This window comes from Malus sylvestris, chromosome 16 (assembly GCF_916048215.2).
Source record: "Malus sylvestris chromosome 16, drMalSylv7.2, whole genome shotgun sequence".
Lineage (NCBI taxonomy): Eukaryota > Viridiplantae > Streptophyta > Magnoliopsida > Rosales > Rosaceae > Malus > Malus sylvestris.
The window spans coordinates 2,708,747-2,728,677 of record NC_062275.1 but is presented as its reverse complement, the minus strand read 5'-3'; the positions used below and the strand labels follow the sequence as shown (position 1 = coordinate 2,728,677).

The following is a 19,931-nucleotide window of genomic DNA, read 5'->3' as shown; positions in this document are numbered from 1 at the left end:
ACCAGATCAAGAAAGGAGTATGCAAAGAAATTAATTGTAGCTCATACACAGGCGGAAGATGAACTAAAACACAAACGATTTATTTACACAGTAAAGAACCGTTTAGATTGACTAAACAGAATCTTCAATACATACAGATTCGCTTCATAAACCGCTAGTTTAAACTCCGACACACCTAAATGGAATCACAACGAAAATTTTCCCACAAGAGACAACTTTTTACAATACAAGAGGGTGTTGTGGTAGAACACACCACCCCCTTGTAACCACTCCTAGACTCGATCTATGAACCCGTTGATTATTTGGTTAACATTCTCATTTACATACTCGACACTGACACATTTCATTTACACAAATCCCTCGCACATATTTACACAAGGCAGAAGGATTGTTGAAGTTCTTGCGCTGAAAATTTCAAAATTTCCTCACATGCTATCAAAGTATTGTGGTTGTCTATTCAAACTTTAAGCTCAGTCTTTTTTGCTATGTACCTTCATCGGTTGAATTGGGATCTCATGCCAGGGTCGGGATGCTGCAATTACGTCGATCCCTGTCCAGGCAATCAAACCCCTCGACCCTCACTGCTGGCTTGTTCCCGAAACTGGCCCGAACGAAGCCTCCTTTCCTTGCTGATGATGAAGGAGACGACGAAAGGTCCAATGGGGGAGCGGTTGGCGACAGTGGGGTGGGTTTCCCATCCCCAAATCTAGCATCATGAATTAATGGGTTAGCTACTCTGCTCGGCGGTGACCCGCAGAAAAATGGGTGCGGCGAGGCTATTTCTGTACATGAAAATGGCTCAACACCAAAAGATCCCTGCATAAAATCCAACATGAACAAAATCAATAAGAACCGGATGCTAATCACTTCCCAATTAACCTATTTGAGCATAATTCTTAAATTTAATTAATTTTTTTCAAATAGCAACTGCAGATCCAGAAATTTTTATATACCTTTGGGAGGAGGATGTCCAAAATATCAGACCCTGCTTTCGAATCATAGAGCTCCGCTTGGTGGCTGAAATTCATTCAAATAAAGAATCAAAACCGATACTTAAAACATGGCATAATTTGAAACCCTAAACAGATACAAAATCGGCGAATTACCCGAGATGCCATCGGAGAGATCTGACGGGATCGTTGTGAGTGACGCTAAGGAGACCAAAACGGCGAGGTTTGGGACAAACGACCGAGTCTCTTGAACAAGTCCTCATGTCGTCGCAAGCTGAGAGGGCGTTTCCTTGCTGAATCGCACAGTGATTCATCTCTTCCTCGCTTGGAAACGACGCCGTAAAACCTAATCATACAAATCGTTAATACGTATTAATCTCCAAAACGTGCTTAATTAGGTGTAAACTGAACAGATCTGATCTGAACTTAAATCAATTCTCTACAAAACTTGCGAATCGCATCGGTTTTGAACAATCAGAAGCAACAGAAAATGAAAAAAAATAAATAAAATCAGGAAAAAAAGAAGATGTAAATACCCGAAGTTGGAGTGAGGAGGTGAGCTGCTTGGCTGCCTGTGTAAGGAAATCCTAATTTTTACAGAGATATCATAACAGAAACGGAAAGAGGAAGCAAAAATTAGGCGAGAGGTAAATGAAGGACAGGAAAGGAAACAAGGTTAATAAAAGAGAGAGTCCACCCCATTTATAGAGGAAGAAAAGAATCATAAAAAAATAAATATTAAAAATTCGAATTAAATCGGAGAGAGAAAGAAAGAGGAGGAGAGAGAAAGGGGAAAAGGCAAGAGCTGTGCGGCGTGCAAGAGAGAAATTTTTTATTGTAACAGAAATGTTATTTGTTTTTATATAAATTGTGAAATTTTTTATTTTTAAAAATTTTAACTTTTTAATAAAAAATATATTTTACTATTTATATCGTAACACGTAATATAACATTTTATGTGACGATTGAAAAAATCTATCGTGCTAGAGGAGTGCGAAGAACGAGAAAGCCTCTCAGATTTTTATCTTTTTAATTATTCAACGTGGGATTAAATACTATTTCGTTTATTTAATTCTTTATTAAAAAAATAAAATATCTTTCTTGGGTTGGGTTGTCAAGGTGTTATTGGTTATTTGGTTTCACGCTGGCGGTGCCTCCCGCGAGAATGAGTTCGAATCCGCTGTGCCCTATTTGCCTTTGCCCACCCCATGACTTGCGTAATATGATGACACGTGTCCACACACCTGACATATTTTATTGACATTTTCGTGTAGATAATTATGTAAGTGATTTATAATACAAAAAATTTTGATCATAAACAAAAAGTTTAGTGAATCGATGACAAAATATCTTAAAGACCAACTCCTCCTTGAGTGAGAAGCCAGGTTAATTTGATTGACAAAATTCGAAATTTCAATTTTATCACATCCCACTCCTAAGTTTTAAAATATATGTTTTTTTAGTTGTTGGACTATTTTGTGCATTGTTAAATTGGTGACATGGCAATTAGAGGATTATCTTTTGCTCGACTCGAAAGCCACACCTACATCTTATTAACTAAAATTAGTTATACGACTTCAACTTTTACGTAGTTACAAACATGCCTACATCTGTCACGTCATAAACTAAGATCATACAAGTAAACGTTTAAAAAAACATAAACTGATGCCATTTTTTTTTTAAATTTTGGTAAAACAACTGATAGGATTTTAATATCTATTGTTCCCTAATCTAGTTAACATGCCAATAAAATAAAAGTTGGGACTTCTTTTTTCGTAACGAACATGATAAGGTGACATTTCCCAATCTTGGTTTAAGACAAAGTAGTGATGGCCATGATTTGCCGACCTTTTGTATCTGACATTGCAATTGGGCGGTAAAATAGCCTCAAATCTAACATCCTTCCCGCCATAGATATCCCCAATACAACTGGTGTCCTTACCCGCGTTGAAAAAAGTAAAACGGCCAAAAGCAAGACAGAATGCCACACACAGACAAACTTAAACCAAATTTTGAGAACGAGAAACGACACGATTAAGAACGAAAATAGCATACACAGACAAACTTAACTAAATTTTGAAAATACTTAGCATAAAATTGAGTGCGATGATATTTTAGAATTTATACAACCAACCCTACTTAAAAAGATAAAACTTTATTGTTGCCGTTGTTGTTCATGCATTGATGAAATACCAAGGAACTGTTGCAGCTTGAATCAAAATTTCGAATTGTCGCGGATCATGATCCACGATGTGTATTTGAAATTTGGTTTTTGCATGTTTGGACTTGGTGGTGGAACTAAACTCTAATCCTATATATGATACGTGGCATCGTCGTCTTTGAGATTTTGAAGGTCCTGTACGAAAATTTGTAAAAGAGGTCCCCATTTAGATATTTTTAAGTTTTTAAAAATTTATGACAATGTATTGATATTAGAAAACATTCACTTAAATCAAAACAAAGCGACTTAATACTTCAGCCTAGTGATATTTCTCTTCATTTGTAAGTGAGAGGTCTTAGGTTTAATTCTCGCCAAAGACGAATTTGAACCACATTATTGATAGCTCATTATGAGACTTAACCTACTCTCCCACCCCATTAGTGTAGATACTATCGTTTGTTAACAAAAATAAAAACAAACTTTAGTACTCACTGATTGCATGTTTACAAATGTCATTAATGATAAGTAAAAAGAGTTACAAATATAACATTCACTAAATAATCAAAAGTAGTTTTATCTTAAACAACCAATCATGAAAAAAAAACTTCAAACCTCTTAACTTTAAAGTTTCACTTGAATATATAACATTGTTATATAATAAAATTAAGAAACTATCATTTTTAGGATGTTATTATTGATACTCAAAATATCTCATGGTACTCCAAATTTTTATATTTAGAAAGAAAAAAAAAACTTTTATAAAGAATGCACAATGCGGTTTTAAAGTGCTGACAAAATCAATTTTTGATATATCGAACATTATTACATGATGTTTGATGACAAAAATGTAGAGATCCCTTTAAATTTGGGATCATGTACGACTGTACATTTCGCTCCATCTCAACACCCCCTCTAATAAGCGGTAACCATGTGATGTGTTTCCTACCGAGGTTACAATGCACGAACGCTTTGTCGACAATTGCCCAATCTAAATGTACATGCCATACCCTTCCATCTCTCCGTTTTTTTTTTTGTTTTTTAAGTAGAACAACCCAAGTAAAGGTGGATGTGAGCTGAAGCTTATGACTTTAGGCTACTAATCAAGAGGGGCAAAGGAGGTCGGAGGAGAGGCAGGTGAAACCAAAATACAAGTAAATTAACAATTTGCACGTGATGCGACAACTACGTCATCTGGTCATTTAAACCTAAATTTCTTCAACTCACCATAACTTCCTTTATTTGGGTTGGAAATATTTAGGTTTTTTAGCTAAAATGGTCATGGAGATTTGCATAACTCCTCATTTTAGTTCCTGAGATTTGAAATAAATAGAAATGATCATTGAGATTGTCTACCATCAATCATTTTGGTCATTGGGTGAAAAATTACGTTAAATATGAATCAAAATGACAAAATTACCCTCAATTTAATAAACAATATGTCAAAATAGTTTGACCAAAATTGAGAGTATCTTTGTTATTTTATGGAGATTTGTCATAGAATGACCAAAATGATTGATTCTGGACAATCTCATAGACCAATTCTATCTATTTCAAATTTTCAAGACCAAAGTGAGTAGTTATGCAAATTTCATAAGCCAATTTTGCTAAAAAGCCAGATATGGCTTGATTGTGCTTTTACGTTTCTATTATACCTGTCCACATGAGTTGTGTAAAATGTAGGGTTAGGTCATCATCAATTTATCATAAGTTATTTGATAACTTGACATGACCAGCTTTTACCCAAATTAAACCAAAACTCATAAATATTTACAGCCGTAGGCAATTTTTGAGACTAAAATGATGCAATTGGCCCTGTTTCTGACGTGAAACATGTACATAGATGGGTAATGTAGCAGTTGCGACACTGCCTTAAAGGGACCACCTTGTAAAGTCGGAATTGCGGAACCTGGGAGGCGAAGCAAATTTGACAACGTCCTAATGATGTTATGGAATAGCAATTGGACACGCTATCAATTTCCTAAGATTTTGATCGTGATGCATTTCGATCTCCGGGACCAGAGATTAGAGAGAGAATCCTCCATCACATTTTTTGGAATAGCAAACGCTGGTGCGCATTGACATTCGACAGCCATGATTTCCCATGCGATGTCCAGACTGATGACCCAAATTATTTAATCACTTAAACTTTGGTCGGCATCACCATCATTTTGCCTTAGGTCCCTGCCCTTGCTTTTAGAGGAAAAATCCAAATCATTTGACAAACCAACGGAAAATTACTTGCTTCACGCCCATTTCCTATCATTTGCCAAAGCCGGGCATGACGTATATCTAATTGTTGAGTGAGAGTTATTTGTACCAGGCTTGACCAATCTCAAAACTATTAAGTACCGGTCAACTTTATACATTTAAAGACCCACTTAAGGATTCATACTAAGGCACCCCTGCCAAAGCACAAGAGTTTCCATCCATCCAAGAAGTCAATCACAATACGACACGTGTCAACGTTAAAATAAAGCTCCTAGAGTCCCACATCGACCGCAGACGAAAGTCGGAGACTCTCCTCAACTATAAAAGAAGGTCATTCTCCTACAATTAAGAGCAAGTCCACCGGGAATAAAATGTCTCAACCCTCAGTCCAAAAAACAAACTGGCCCTCAGTCAATTTGCTCTAGCCCACAAAGTTGTCTGGCACCTAGCCCATGCCAGGCAACAGACCAGCCCAATTTTGACAGACCCAAGAGCCGCCCTATTTGGCTGGCGCGTGCAAGACAATCGCGCGTGGGCGCGAGTAGTTGACAAGGCTGTAGAGGGTTGTCAACCCACTTGTGCTTCGGAGCCCATTAGCGACGTGGCATGCTCATAGCCGTTGGATTTCCACCAGCTAGTTTTTGTAGACCGTTGGATTTCCAACGGTAAAAAAAAATTAAATTTGACTTTTAAAATGGACCGTCCGATCACAGATCAACGGTCCATGTTTTTCCCCCCAAAAATTAAGAATTTCACTTTTAAAAAATACATAATTTTTTTAATAAATTTAGATATTATTATTATTATTATTTTATTTTTTATAAATTCAGAAATTAAAAATAAAATTATTATTTTATAATAAAAAATAATGATATTTTAATAAAATGGACTATGGTATTTTTTGTTAGGGGTGGAGATGCTTTAGTCTATTACTGTTCACTAGGGTCTATTACTGTTCACTTGAGTGGATAAATGCGCTGGGTGCTGGCACAAAGTCCTTAGGGGTGGACTTGCTCTAAGAAAAATGTCATTATTGTAATTAAATTAGTCATTAGAATTCACTAATGATGATTATGCTTGAACCTAAGTATTTGTGTAAATCCTTCACTATTAATAAGAACTCCTTTGCTCCGTCGATGTAGCCAAACATAGGATGAAGCACGTACATCTTGTGAATGCTTCTCTATCTCTATCCCTTTACATATTATCCTAACCAAGTGACTGAAGGGTCTCGCTGATTTTTGCATCAACAAGAGTAATGCATCACTCAACAATGTCACTAAGGGAGCAAATGAGTTGTATCACAGGCAAATCAAACGCGACGCTGATCAATTTTATTGACTCACAAATAATTTCCCAGTAAGGATGCCAATAAAAAACCTATAGATCACTATGTCACGGCCAATTCAAGGATTGACAAATATTACTTCTCACGTTGTACAACAATAGCCAACAGTTACGCTATAATTCCACATAAGGTAAAATGATAATAACAGGAAAGAAGATTCACATGCCTAAAAAATTGTTACCATGTACTAATTCACCTACAGTCTTGTACAGGCTGACTATGAGGTGGTCTATGCAGATGCCGAGTCAGTGGCAGCAGCAGCAGCGGCGGCTCGTTTCTTGGCAAAGTATTCATCAGCACGTGCAAGGTTCTTGGCAACTGATGGCTTTACCCACTTCTTCCTACCAGGCAACACAGTGAGGTTGCAGCCAGCAGCCTCAAGTTTCTCCTTCGCTGCTGCTGAGAAGGCACGAGCCTTTATATCCAGCTTCACACTCAGCTCCCCATCACCAAGAATCTAGAAAAAAAGAGAGCAGGCAACTTTATTCTTCCACTATGCAAAGATGCTTAATGAGCAGTGCAAACTGATAATTGCCTCTCAAGCTTAGCAATTGTCGGGCCACATGAAGCTTGGAGTGGCTCTAATGCTTGTACTACATTTCTGTTATTCTATAGTTTTGCCATTAATTGTATCATCCAGCTACTTTAATCGTAAAGGACGTATTACAGCTGCTTAATAAGGTAAAAGGCCAATTTATACTCAACTTTTACAAATTTACACAGAAAAGTAATATATTATCAATTGCGCAAGTGCTATCATACATGTGGATTTGCCAAGTTTTGGCCAGAATGCATCGCAGTACGGGATCCTTTAACCAAAACACTAATTCTATGAACTAGAAACTGACAAATCAAAAACTGATTCAATATATCATGCAAGCTGGTCCATTAATTTATAATAGAGAATAATGTTTGTTTTTACATAAGTAACAATTAAGTCAACTATATGATGCAAGATAAACCGTTTCCATAATTCCTTTCAGAGAAAATTATCCTGGCTGAAGGTTCTATACTATCTACCAGATACTAAACTATCATTAAAAACAAAAGAAACAACAATCTGAAGGAGGAATTCTCAGTTAGAGATTATCACTCTTATGGTTTTTCACATGGCTCGTTGTCACGTTTAGCTTGGCGCAGAGGCACAACAGAGGTATAGAGGCCAGATTTACAAGGTTTAGGCATGAGGAACAGGCAACATCAGTAAGTTAACAACGTAAGTTACATCCTCCTCCTAGCCGGAAAAGATAACTAAATACTAACACTAGGTTTAAGACTCAAGCTTTGTGTTATTCATCCATACTTTAAAGCAGCATATCATATTTGAGCATTCGAACATTTAACAAACGCTATGACATCAATCTGATCTTAACCAATAACCACTACATTGTGAAGAGCAGACAATTTAAAGTATTTACCTTCAAAGGGAGTTTCCGCTCTCTTCCGGATGGGTTGATCAAGCCCTTGTTCTTCAAAGTTTGCAACGACACTTCTTCGCCTTCTTGAAACCCCGCGGCTTCTATGTCTTTCAAGTTAACAGGGACATACTTGGGCAGCCCAGCACTCATACCTTGTCAAGAAAACAAAACAAGGTTTGAGCATTGCACGAACAAAAGCCACTGATGCATTTTCACAAACATATGGCGTGCATTCATATGTCAAGAAATAACAGATAAGTTAATGCAATTACCTCCAGCAATTCCCTTCAGTTTGGGAAGTCGACGGTAAAGCGGCATCTGACCGCCTTCAAATCCGGGGCGGACGCCGGGTCCGGACCGAGACTTCTGTCCCCGCATACCGAACCCGCAGCTGTTCCCTTGCCCGGCTGCTATACCTCTTCCCTTTCTCTTGCCCTTCTTTCTGGACCCGGGTTGCGGGCCCAAATTATCCAGCCTGAACCGCACATTGCCGACCGGAGCCCCGACCGTGGACGACGCCGCCTTGTTCACAATCACCAGTGGACTTCTTTCTGTAGCTCCGGTCACCTTGACGGAGGGAATGCTACACAGTTTTTGCCCCACGTTTCTCGCATTTCCCTGTAAAATGAAATTATTAGCAGCTGATTTAGCAAATCCTATCAATAATTAGAGTTAAAAAGCTAGAGAGAGCGAACCTTGAAAGAAGAAGAAGGGAAGCTGAGAGGTGGGGTTGGTGGAAGAAAGAGCAGGGACGATGCCATGGATAACACAGAGCGGAAGCTCGCTGGCTAGCAGTTGTTTCACAAACCGATAGGATAAGCTTCTTTTGCATCTTTCTTCCTTCTTCTTTTTTTGGATAAAATTGCACAAATGCCACTAGAGTTTTTGTCTAATGGAACCGGATCTAATAAAACTCAGCCTACCGAGCAGGCGATCAGGACGGTTGAAATTTAATTCAACAGTTAAAAACAAAATATCTTTAAAAGTTATAATAATTATAGCCGTGTTGACCCTAGAAATTACAAAGCCTACGTGGCGCGCAAGCCGAATATATTCTAAGCTAACTACGTCCTTCGGTGATTGCGGGGCGTGCCAACTCGTCGGCCGAGGCTCGGCCGAGGAGTAAATTTGATGATGCTGCGTTGGGTCGCGCTACTGACTTCTGCGTCTTGCGATTGCGGCCGAGAAAGGAACGCGTCTCGACCTCTTGGGTTCTCGAGCCTGAAGACAAGGCTGCTATTTCTTACAAAGTTCACGAACCGAATTCGGCTTGCAATGTGCCAAATGTAATAACTGTAACACCTCACCTCGCCGAGAAGGCTAATGAGATGACCTCGACCAACAAGGATTCGAAAACCCTTCTCAACCGAGACTTGGATAGGCAATCGACCGTTCTCGCCGCAGTGCTGTTGATGCCAACGGAAGATACTGCGAGACCGACCGACTCTACGGTGACAGAGCTATCTATGCCGACTTAAGATATCACCAGTTGCTTCCACAGTGCTGTTGATGCCAACGGAAAAGAAAAAGATCTCAAGTTGTGAGAGTTTGCGCAGGGCAATTTTTGTGTTCATTCGCAGGGGCTTTTCCTGATGCACAGCGTCCCCTTTTTATAGTACTGAACCTTGAGTCCGAGTTTAAATCCTACTCGGACTAGGTTTCCCTCTCCGGATCACCTCGACCAGTCCTACATCTACTAGGACTATGAACCTAGTCCTTAGCTAAGCTGGATTAGTTTCCTGGATATCCGATCCCGTCGAGACTCCCCATTGCACTAGGATTCGTCCTAACCGCCCTAGGTTTGGACGCCCACGTGTTGACCGATCCATGGTCCTTCTGCCGCCCGGCCTCCTGGACCGAGAGTGATCCTACCCTCGGCCCAAGCTATTATTTTGGGCCCAAACAAGCCGTTAGATCAAATTTTAATGATTTGAATCGTCTGCTCAGCAGACTCAGTATATATAAATCCAAAAGGATCTGATTCGTTGTCTAATTACGGCGTGAACTATTTTTATCTACAATTAATCCTTGAACTTCATGTGTTGTGTTGCAATCTGGTATTCAAATTTCTTAGAGGCCTCTTTAAGGACATATTCGTCATGTACAAAGTCTCACGAGCTAATAGGCTAATAGTTATAGGCTATAGCCAGTATTTAAAATATTGATATAGATGTAAATAGCGGTATGTATATATTGATATCAATATCAATTATTTTTTATGAAAATTATGGAAGTTTGTAATGGGGTGGGTATATCAACTCATTCAAATTTAGATAAAAATTTCTAAAAAAATTCATAAGTTCGAAATCTGTGATGGATTCCTGCAAAATTTCTGAAGTGAATTGATAAATATCGTCGATATTCATTAATTTTCCCATCTCACCGATATAAAGTGAAGTTTACATTTTACCCCCTTCCCATATCGATCTTTGATTTTTCTGATATTTAGACGAAAATATCGATAATTTCATATATATTTTGAACACGGGCTATAGCATAGTGATCTATTTGAAAAAAACTTAAATTACTATTCATATTAAGCTTATCTTTTTTAAAAGTGAAAAGCTTCAGGTACTGTTCACTTTAACAAAAAATCATATTTTTACACTAAAAGGTCAATCTTTGTACTATTCACTTTACCTTTTATTTTGTCTTTATCGTTAAAATTCAAAATTTTCAAACTCTTTTCATTAATTTTTTTTTTAATCATAATTCCAAGCTTTCTACCCATTTCTACATCTAAACACACTTCGTGTTCCAACAAAAGCAATAGATAAGAATTTCTAGCTCCATCTCTAAACAAGAGCACTTAAAACCCTACCAAAGTAGCTATTTATACGGTTTTTTTCCCTAACGAAGGCCAAAATTTTCCTTCCATTTTCTCTAGAACACTCATTACATCAGAACCATTATGGGTAAAATTATGAGAATGACCTTAAAAAGGACACAATGTGCTTGTCATGTGAGTTTGACTAAAAAGTGGATGCAATTGACATTAGGGGTGGGCAAATAATCATTGGTTATGGGTAACCGCAGTTATCTGCCCATTTAAATTAAACGGTTACGGTTATGGGTAACCATTTAAATAAATAAACGGTTATGGGTATAACCGTTTACCCACGAAATTTAAATGGATGGTTATGGGTATTAACCGCGGTTATAAACAGGTAACCGTTTACCCATTTATTTTATATATGTAAAACTAACACAAACCATGTTCTTGATCCAATAATACTTAGCACCCAATAAATTAGCAAAAAATTCATCGGTCATTCTCTCAATAACACTGCTACAGGAATGATGATTCTCATCATCAAGGAATTTGCCAATTAATTTAAATTCTTTGCGGGTAACCGTGAAATTAACATAAATGCTTTGACAGAAATGTCTTCTAAACAATTTTTGTAACCCAATAATACTTATAAAATATTATATTTACCTTCATTGGTAACAGTTAAAAATATCATTCGTAAACTATTATTTCAATTATTGGAATGATATAAGAACTTAAAAAATTAAAATACGAAAATGTATGATAAATGTACCTATAACAGTGTTTAATTGTCAACAAATAAAAGAAAATTACGACAATATTTTTTTTTAATTTTCAAGTTGTTTAAAAACAAGTAAACGGGTGAAAAATGGGTAATGGTAAAAAAAAGATAAACGGGTTAAAAATGGTAAATGGGTATTAAACGGTTACGGTTAAATGACTATGCTGTTATGAGTATGGTTAACCGTTTATAAACGGTTATGGTTATGGGTATAACAGTTTAGGCAATTACCCAACGGGTAAATGGTTATGCGGGTATGAGCATAAACGGTTATGGGTAAATAACCGCGGTTACCCGCCCACCATAACCGTTGCTCATCCCTAAATTGGCACAGAAAATGAAAAACCATGGGCCATTTAGGCGAAATTTCGTTTTCTGAAATAACGTTTTGGGCCTTCTATTTCACGTATTGGGCTTATGGTATCCAACGGGCTGGTATGGGCCTCCGAGTGACGAGATCCCTTCCCGAAATCAGAACGAATGAATTAAAACCCAGAAGCAGTTTTCCATGTTGACTTTCACACGCTTTGTGGCAAAAAAATCAATTGGCAGCAACCGACATGCAAAGTCGGGCACCACAAAATCTGGAAAATTACATTATTAAACAAAATAATTCAACAAGTCTGCTACCACTACAGTTGCCCTAACTTTTTAAAACAAACTGCTTAATTTCCTTTATTTTTGTGCCAAATTTTTGTTTTTCAACTTAATGATTTAGTTTTTGATGGTCAGTATTCATCATGTTCAGGCCACCAGCCCAAAGAAATGAATTAAAAAGCAGGAGAAATGCTTAGGGGACTGTCTTAAATTGAGACTCTCACTGATTCTCTGTTATTTTACAGTTTAACGTCAATTTATATGCTAACATTGTAAATTATTGTGCCATAAACATAAGTAGGAGCTGCAGATATCCCCCTCTGAAATTTGTTGGTGCATGTGCTGTTCCTTTGAATATGTTTGACTGGAAGTCTGGGAATCATGATAAATATACGATTTTCCACTAGATACTGTTAGAAAGTGATAGAGGATGTTTGATATTTTGGCAGAGTAACGAGTACTTGCAGGACCACCTTACTGGAATTATACAATTTTGCGGTATTTGGATGCACGGCCGATGCATGCTTGCATGGCCGGACATTGCAAATTTGAGTTACCAGTCCAAATGATCGATCTAGACCTATACGTACATAGTGTGGTCCAGGAACCCAACTGACATGAGTATATAAAACCCACAGAAATTAACCACCGTAAATAACTGTTTTTATCTTCTTTCTTTCCAACTACCATAAATAAGATAAAATTATAGCAAAAAATAATTAAGGGCAACGATCTTCATCCTCCTCTTTTAGTTATCTGCAGTTCAAATTGTCTGTACTTTATGTACATTACCAGAAGGCGTGCAGGAATTTCGAAAAGGAGTACTGAAATCATTAGGCTATACTAATTAAAAAGGTTAAAACTTAATTAGATTATGAGACACATCTTCTCTTGATCATCGTTTGGTTTGTTAGACTGCATGCATGCATCTAAGTGGATCTAGTTCGGTTTTAGTTAGTTTTTAACTAGACCATTTGTCTACTAGAAAATGAAGATGATCAACCAAACTAGATACTCCTAAAGACTAAAACAAGACATTGGGTGGAGTTGTGCCCATCCCTACTTGGATCATAAAAATACTAACAATCATACGTTTTCTATTAGATTTTACCTAATACCCGACATGAATTAGCTTTTATTATCGTTTTTAAGAATGACACTAATGAGTAGTTTCATAGTAGTGTACAAAGATAGATATTATATATATATGTATGTATGTATGTATGTATGTATGTATATATGCCCTCAGGAGAAGGCCTTTTAATTAGCTACATGTGGACCATATAATCTCTATGATTATCTTCATCTTAATTAATTATATGACTACACGAGACCCTGAATATTCTGCTGATCAATTACTTATGTAAGTAGAAGTTAATTAATAATTGATATATATATATATATATATATATATATATATATATATATATATATATATATATATATGACTACACAAGGCCCTGAATATTCTGCTGATCAAGTACTAGTGTAAGTAGGAGATACCTACAATATCTAATCTAAACTATATATTAATGGAATCTTCTTTGTTAACCAAAAGAAAGTGAAAACATAATTTAATTTTCTACCACAAAACAAAATCATGGCCATAAAGTAATTTTACAATTTTTTTAAAGCTTCACCCAAAAGTGATATTAATATCCTCTAATTTAAAAAAAATAAAATAAAGCAAAAACTTCTCTCTTCAATTCCACGTTCCTCTTTTTCTCCCTCTCTCCTTCCCATTTAAAGCAAAAATAAAAAATATTTCCACACAAAGTGTGAGGCATATGCTAGTTTATGATTATGTTAAATTAAATGGTCTTCTATTTTTTTTTTTTTTTTTGGGTAAATAAAGTAAAATGGTCTTGGTATTGTGGTTTTCTAGAGATCATCATTTGTTATATGAGGACAAAATAGTAGAAATTATAACACTCACAAAGTAAGAGAGCATTTGATAATCATTTTGTTTTAAATTTTTTTATTTATGTTTACACTTCTTTTAGATTGAAAATCTTGTTTGATAACTACTTTCAATTAAAAAAAAAACTTCTCAAAAATCGCTTTCAAGTTTCACAAAATAAAAACGCAATGTCCCCTAAGTCTACAACTAGCCAGAAATGTCTACTACTATTGCATCTAAATAAGACACACTGGCTGTAATCAAAGTATATGTAGTGTAGAAAGTCTATTATAGCATAGACTAGTGAATAATTTAGATTTATGACTCTCTTGGCTAGGAGTAAATTTGTATACTAATTTAATAATATTCACTTGTACAATTGAGCTTTTTTTTAAAGCACGTTATAAAAATAGTAACGTGGAGTAGTGAATAATTCGGGTTATGATATTTTTAAAGAAGATATATTTATATATCTAGAAAAATAAAATATTTAGTTTCTACTCATGCGTCTCTTATATGGAACTCACCTCTTTCCTAATTTAAGAGCCACGTCCCTCTCAAGTCTCAACCAAGCCAAATGACACTTGCACAATACCTAAAGCCTAAGGCCCTGTCTTCTCTACATTCCGCCACACTACCTCCCCTTTTTAAAGTCACGAGATCAGCTAACTTTGTTTTTCATTTTTGTTAAAAATTTTATTGAGAGAGAGAGAGAGAGAGAGAGAGAGAGAGAGATGAAAAGGGGTTTGGCAGAGAAACTGAGAGAATTTTCAAAGCTCCTTTTCTTCCACCATCACTCAACGAGCCTCTAAGAAAAACTATAATTTCCAAAGATCCGTCTTCCCGTCTGAGAGAAGAGAGAGATACTTCGCCTCACATTCACAATTTTATTTCTGTCTTTCTCTGTCGGTACCATGTAGGTCTTCCCCCACACTTTTCTCACCGGCTGCTTGCTTCTCTTCCTCTTCTCTTTAATTTCTCTCCTGCCCTTTTTAATACCACTTTGTGTGTGTATAGGTCTTCTTTTTTATAAGTTCAACACCAGTACTATTATTACCTGGTTTTTTTATAAGTCTTTTTTTATAAGTCTTTTTTTATTTTTATTTTTTGGATTTTGATCTTGTATTATTTACTTCTTGTTTTTTATTGCAGGCGACCTGATGAAGGAAACCCACTAGACCTCAACAACTTGCCCGAGGATCATTACGGCAGAGATGGCCAACAAGTTGCCGACGTCAGCTCCTCCGGTACTACTCAAATATCTGATATCCTACCACCATTCCCCAAACTAAAAAAACGCAAAACCAAATACCCTTAAATTTATTCATGATGATTTTTGGTTAATTAATAAATTAGGTAGGGTTTGAGGTGATTAGGTTGTGTCTTATCGAAGTTGCTTTTTTTTTTTTTATGATTGAGGGGTTTCACATAGTTGCAGGCAGCTACAGAAAAAAGAAAAACGGCGCAAAAGATGGAAAGGACGAGAGTGGGAAGGTCTACGAGTGTAGGTTTTGCTCCCTCAAGTTCTGCAAATCCCAGGCCCTCGGGGGACACATGAACCGCCACCGTCAAGGTACTCTCTCCTCATTTCTCTTCTATTCAATTTTAACAAGAAATTCAAAAGCAGCTTTTCAGCAAAGCATAATTTTACATTGTCATCAATGATTCCAGCCATGAAGTATCCTCGGTCATTTCAGTATCTTGAGGAAAAGAAAGTTTGTAATTTGATTTGATCGGTTGTTTTCTTTTGCTGAAATTCTTGTTTTGTCAATTAAGGTTCATGTGCTTATTTATTTATTTTTGGTTCTGAATTCCTAGTTATTTATGTATTATTATGGGTGATTTGACTTGTGTATTGGAATGGCCATCAGAAAGGGAGACAGAACAACTAAACAGGGCTCGTCGGTTGGTTTTCAATAACGATAACCTAGCCGCCCCTCCTCCTCACCTAGGGTATGTAATTTTATGCTTTAATGTCTCTTCCTTTTCTTTTAATAAATTAGTTGGTGATGCAATGGAGTGTCCTCTTCTTCTGCACTTAAGATTGAATCCTCTTAATCATGGTTAAGATGAATTTAGTATAAGATATGTTTTTGTATAAAAACAAATAAAATAGTTGGTATTTATTTAGTGTGATTTGATTTGTGTACTGGGTTTGATATTTTATAGATGCTGCCATCCGATTCCACCAGGAGGGTATCATCATACGGCTGCTGCAGGTAACAACATTGGTGGTGCTGATCCAACATTACCTCTCAGATTTCCACCAAGAATGTTTTCTGCCTCTTCATCAAACACCCTTATACCACCGCCATTGCCACCGCAGCTAGGTGTACAAGTACAACCCCCTCAACCCTACTTATATCCGTCTCCGTCACGGCCCATGCCCTTCCCTACTTCTTCGCACTACCCTCATCATCAAGTCAATGACTATTATGTTGGACATGTTCTTAGCAACAATACTCGCACTCCTTCATACGGGCATCCAAATGTGAACTACGGAGTGGCACCGGCGGAGTCCACCAACTACACTTGCATTGGAGCGCCTGTGGGACCAGGAAGAGGTGGAGGTGGAGGTGGTTGTAGTGGTCGTGGTCGTGGTAGAGACGAATCGCTGCACGTGAATCAGGAAGAAGCATTGAATTGGAGCAGGAGCTACGCAGGGACTCCTCCTTCGATCAATCGATTTCAACATGGCTCCTAATATTAAGTAAAACACTTCCTTTTTTTTTTTTTTTCTTTTTTTGGGTTTTTGTTGAGCGAGTGATAGTCTGAAGCATTATTATTAGGGTCTCTGCCTTGACACGCCACCCAGAACTGACAGATAGAAAGAGAGAGACTTAACAAGAAGACAAATGGGATCATGAGAAAGAGGAAGGAGATGACTGAGCTTTTTTTGGTATTTTTCTACAAGGGGACTGGGACAGCCTTTGAGCTCATCGACACCCTCAGCAACTTTGGCTCCGAGTTGAAATTAAAATGTTGTTGTAACTAATGGGAGGATTTCAACGTAGAAATCCGAGTGTGTAATCCACACCAAAAGTCTGAAAAGGGGAACTAGAAAAGGGGATTGTGGGACAAGTTAGATTTGAACTGAAAGTTCCAACCCCTTTTTAACGTTTCGTGTTCGTTTTGCATGCCAATCAATTTTCTTTTATTTTGCTTTCTATTTCTATTGCTTCCTTCCATTGCCTTTTCCTAGATCATTTAATTTTATATGGTTTCAGCGTTTTGACCACTGGAAAATAGGGTGGGTGTTTCTCTCTCTAGATTTCTTGGTGCAGTGCGTAGCCTCTGATCCACCCCAAAAATTAGGGTCTTCAGATCTCTGGGTCATATATGGTCACAGTGTCAAACCATGCTTGGAGTCTATAGGGGGCAATGGCCTGTTGAGGAACTCGCAATTCCATCTTGTTTCTGGCTGCAACTTCCCTCACCAGAAACAAATACATTTCTTGTCTGTTCAACTGTACCCCTCCAAACTCCAAAGCATAATCCAGATCCCTGATCCCCGCCATTAACATATATCAAATGGAACTATATATACGCATGTGTGATCAGTTGGTTTCATGTAATCGAAGAAACATTGGTCATGTTTATTGATATTTTCCCCAATCTTGTAAATTATTAGTTGTTTTTCTTAAGAGAAAGTGCTGCTATAACAGCTCACGTTTCTAGGGAATGCCATTAGAAATACTCCTAAATCGAAATATAGAAATATAGTTGAGAACCGTGTTAAAAAAAATATAGTAGTTGAAAATACTCACTATGCATAAAGTGATCAACATTGCTACCAGAATGGTTAGAGACAATGGAAGAAAAGAATCAGATAAAGAATCCCTAAAATGGGCGAGGCTAGTATTGAACACTCTACCATTTAGAGCCCTTAGATCCACAATTCACAGACAAAGACAGTTAATCGAATAGGTTTAACTTTCAATTTAGAAAGTGATATATAAGACTCATGGTGAAATCATTTTTTTTTTTTTTTTTTGCTTTTCAATTTTAGTTATTTTGAAAAACTTTCAATTTACAAAGTGATAATATTTTTTACTTCAGTATGAGTCTTAGATATGTTACTCATGAAACAAAGTACCAGTTCTCATATTTTCTTATGTAAGTTTATGTGGTTTCGCTATGCAAAAATGATGGTGTGGTTATCAATTTAGATTCGTTGCATATATCGTGTTTTGTGATAGATTTGTATTCATGTCATTTGGAGTTTTGTGCATATATCGTGCTTTCACCCCACTACACTAATTTCTTGGTCACTGCCTATAGTTACGTACCCAATTCGAATGTTTTGTTCAAATATTTACTAATTTCATATATACAATTGGTCCGTAATAATTTGAATGGTTTTAGGATAATCGACTTCAAGAGAAAAACAAGTAAGCATTATAAGATCATATATAGGATGCAGATGCAATCTGAGACATGGACTGATGATTTCAGAAAAAATCTGAACCTGAAACCAATTAAATAATCATGGCGGGTACCTATTATCTCTTAAATTCTCTGTTGATTGAGAATTGCCTTTAGGAACACAGAACACTTTACTGCAGCGCTAACCCTAGCTATGGAGGAAGTATGGAGGAAGAAGCAGCTGGCTTAAATATATGGGTTGACCAACCTATTTTTCTGCCAATTGCTGCGGCAGAAGATTTAAAGCGATTAGGGGTTCAGGTGCTTAAAAGTGCAACTTGAAGTGACTGATGAAGATTGGTAGGGAGGAGGCGGGGCACCAGGAGCTACACAAGAGACAGATAGTTGAAGATAGAAGACACCAGAGAATCCAACCCTAGCCCTAGCTATATATATAGCTAACCCTAGCTTGTTGCAGACTCAACTTGCACACACACATACGTATATATACATATATATGTTATATTTATGTAATAGGTTAAGCTAGACTGCAACCATCTACAGTACTACCGCTAGTTGTTTTTGCCGATAAGAAATCAGATTGTTAACTAATGGAACTACATCTGAGCCCATACTGGGGAAAAAGGATCCTCGCTGGATCATTTTCCTGAGGATTTTAGGGATTTCGCGATTCTCATCGTTTATCGTACATCGTGCAATCAGTTTTTGTTAGATACTATTTATATTTAATTTTAAATTTTAAAATAATTTTTGACCACATAATATACGATGAATGGTCACGATCACGAGAGATTTTTCAGTGTTCTCGTCACACGAAGTGTTACACCATTTGTCCCTTTATAAATGGTGGGTTATGTGTGTTAAAATGTTAACAACTTAAAAATTAAAATTTTTCATCACTTGCATAAAATACATGATGTACCATCCTTATTCTCGTCATAACTAAAAAATTTCTCACGATCACGGGATTTTTATGATTCCAAAGAAAAAAATCCGGCCAGAATCCTTTTTCCATACTGGGTACTCCTACCAAGCTAGTGTTTAACCCGATTTGGTTCGCAGCTAAAACCTAGCTACCTGGACCCACAAACACATATTTATATAACTGAAGATCCTTCAAATTAATTATTTACTTTTTGTTATTTCATTAATCCTATCGCAAGGTTCTGGATGCTAATTAATTAGTTTGATTGTAATGAATCCATCTTTCTTAGCATTTTTTTTGGGAACTTTAACGAAAAGCACATGATACTGTTCACTTTAACGAAAAACCACATTTTAACTCTAAAAAGTCAATCCTGGTACTATTCACTTTACCCTTTATTTTGTCCTTATCATTAAAATTCAAAGTTTTCAAGCCTTTTTCATTATATATATTTTTTTTTTAAGTTTACAATAGATAGAGATTA

The 19,931-nt window shown here is 36.8% G+C and overlaps 3 protein-coding genes across 5 annotated transcripts; 1 reads left to right on the top strand and 2 right to left on the bottom strand.

Annotated features, from left to right (window-relative positions):
- Positions 1-59: 59 nt before the first annotated feature.
- LOC126607196 (uncharacterized) lies at positions 60-1,654 on the bottom strand. The gene is made up of 4 exons (XM_050274697.1): positions 1,487-1,654; positions 1,107-1,296; positions 954-1,017; positions 60-816 (listed from the first exon to the last, which is right to left on the bottom strand). The coding sequence occupies exons 2-4, from the start codon at positions 1,262-1,264 to the stop codon at positions 514-516; spliced, it is 525 nt and encodes a 174-aa protein (XP_050130654.1). The 5' UTR covers positions 1,265-1,296; positions 1,487-1,654; the 3' UTR covers positions 60-513.
- Positions 1,655-6,615: 4,961 nt separating this feature from the next.
- LOC126608730 (50S ribosomal protein L15, chloroplastic-like) lies at positions 6,616-8,947 on the bottom strand. Its single transcript, XM_050276725.1, has 4 exons — positions 8,781-8,947; positions 8,358-8,703; positions 8,086-8,237; positions 6,616-7,124 (listed from the first exon to the last, which is right to left on the bottom strand). The coding sequence occupies exons 1-4, from the start codon at positions 8,844-8,846 to the stop codon at positions 6,897-6,899; spliced, it is 792 nt and encodes a 263-aa protein (XP_050132682.1). The 5' UTR covers positions 8,847-8,947; the 3' UTR covers positions 6,616-6,896.
- Positions 8,948-14,843: 5,896 nt separating this feature from the next.
- Positions 14,844-17,274, top strand: LOC126606810 (zinc finger protein JAGGED-like). 3 transcript variants are annotated; one of them, XM_050274194.1, is made up of 6 exons: positions 14,844-15,052; positions 15,289-15,383; positions 15,569-15,709; positions 16,008-16,089; positions 16,306-16,846; positions 16,926-17,274. In XM_050274194.1, coding segments are annotated over exons 1-5 (855 nt in total). In that variant the 5' UTR covers positions 14,844-15,050; the 3' UTR covers positions 16,841-16,846; positions 16,926-17,274. The 3 variants fall into 3 exon arrangements, with proteins under 3 accessions (XP_050130151.1, XP_050130152.1, XP_050130150.1); XM_050274195.1 differs by having other exon boundaries at positions 15,575-15,709; positions 16,306-17,274; XM_050274193.1 differs by having other exon boundaries at positions 16,306-17,274.
- Positions 17,275-19,931: the final 2,657 nt, after the last annotated feature.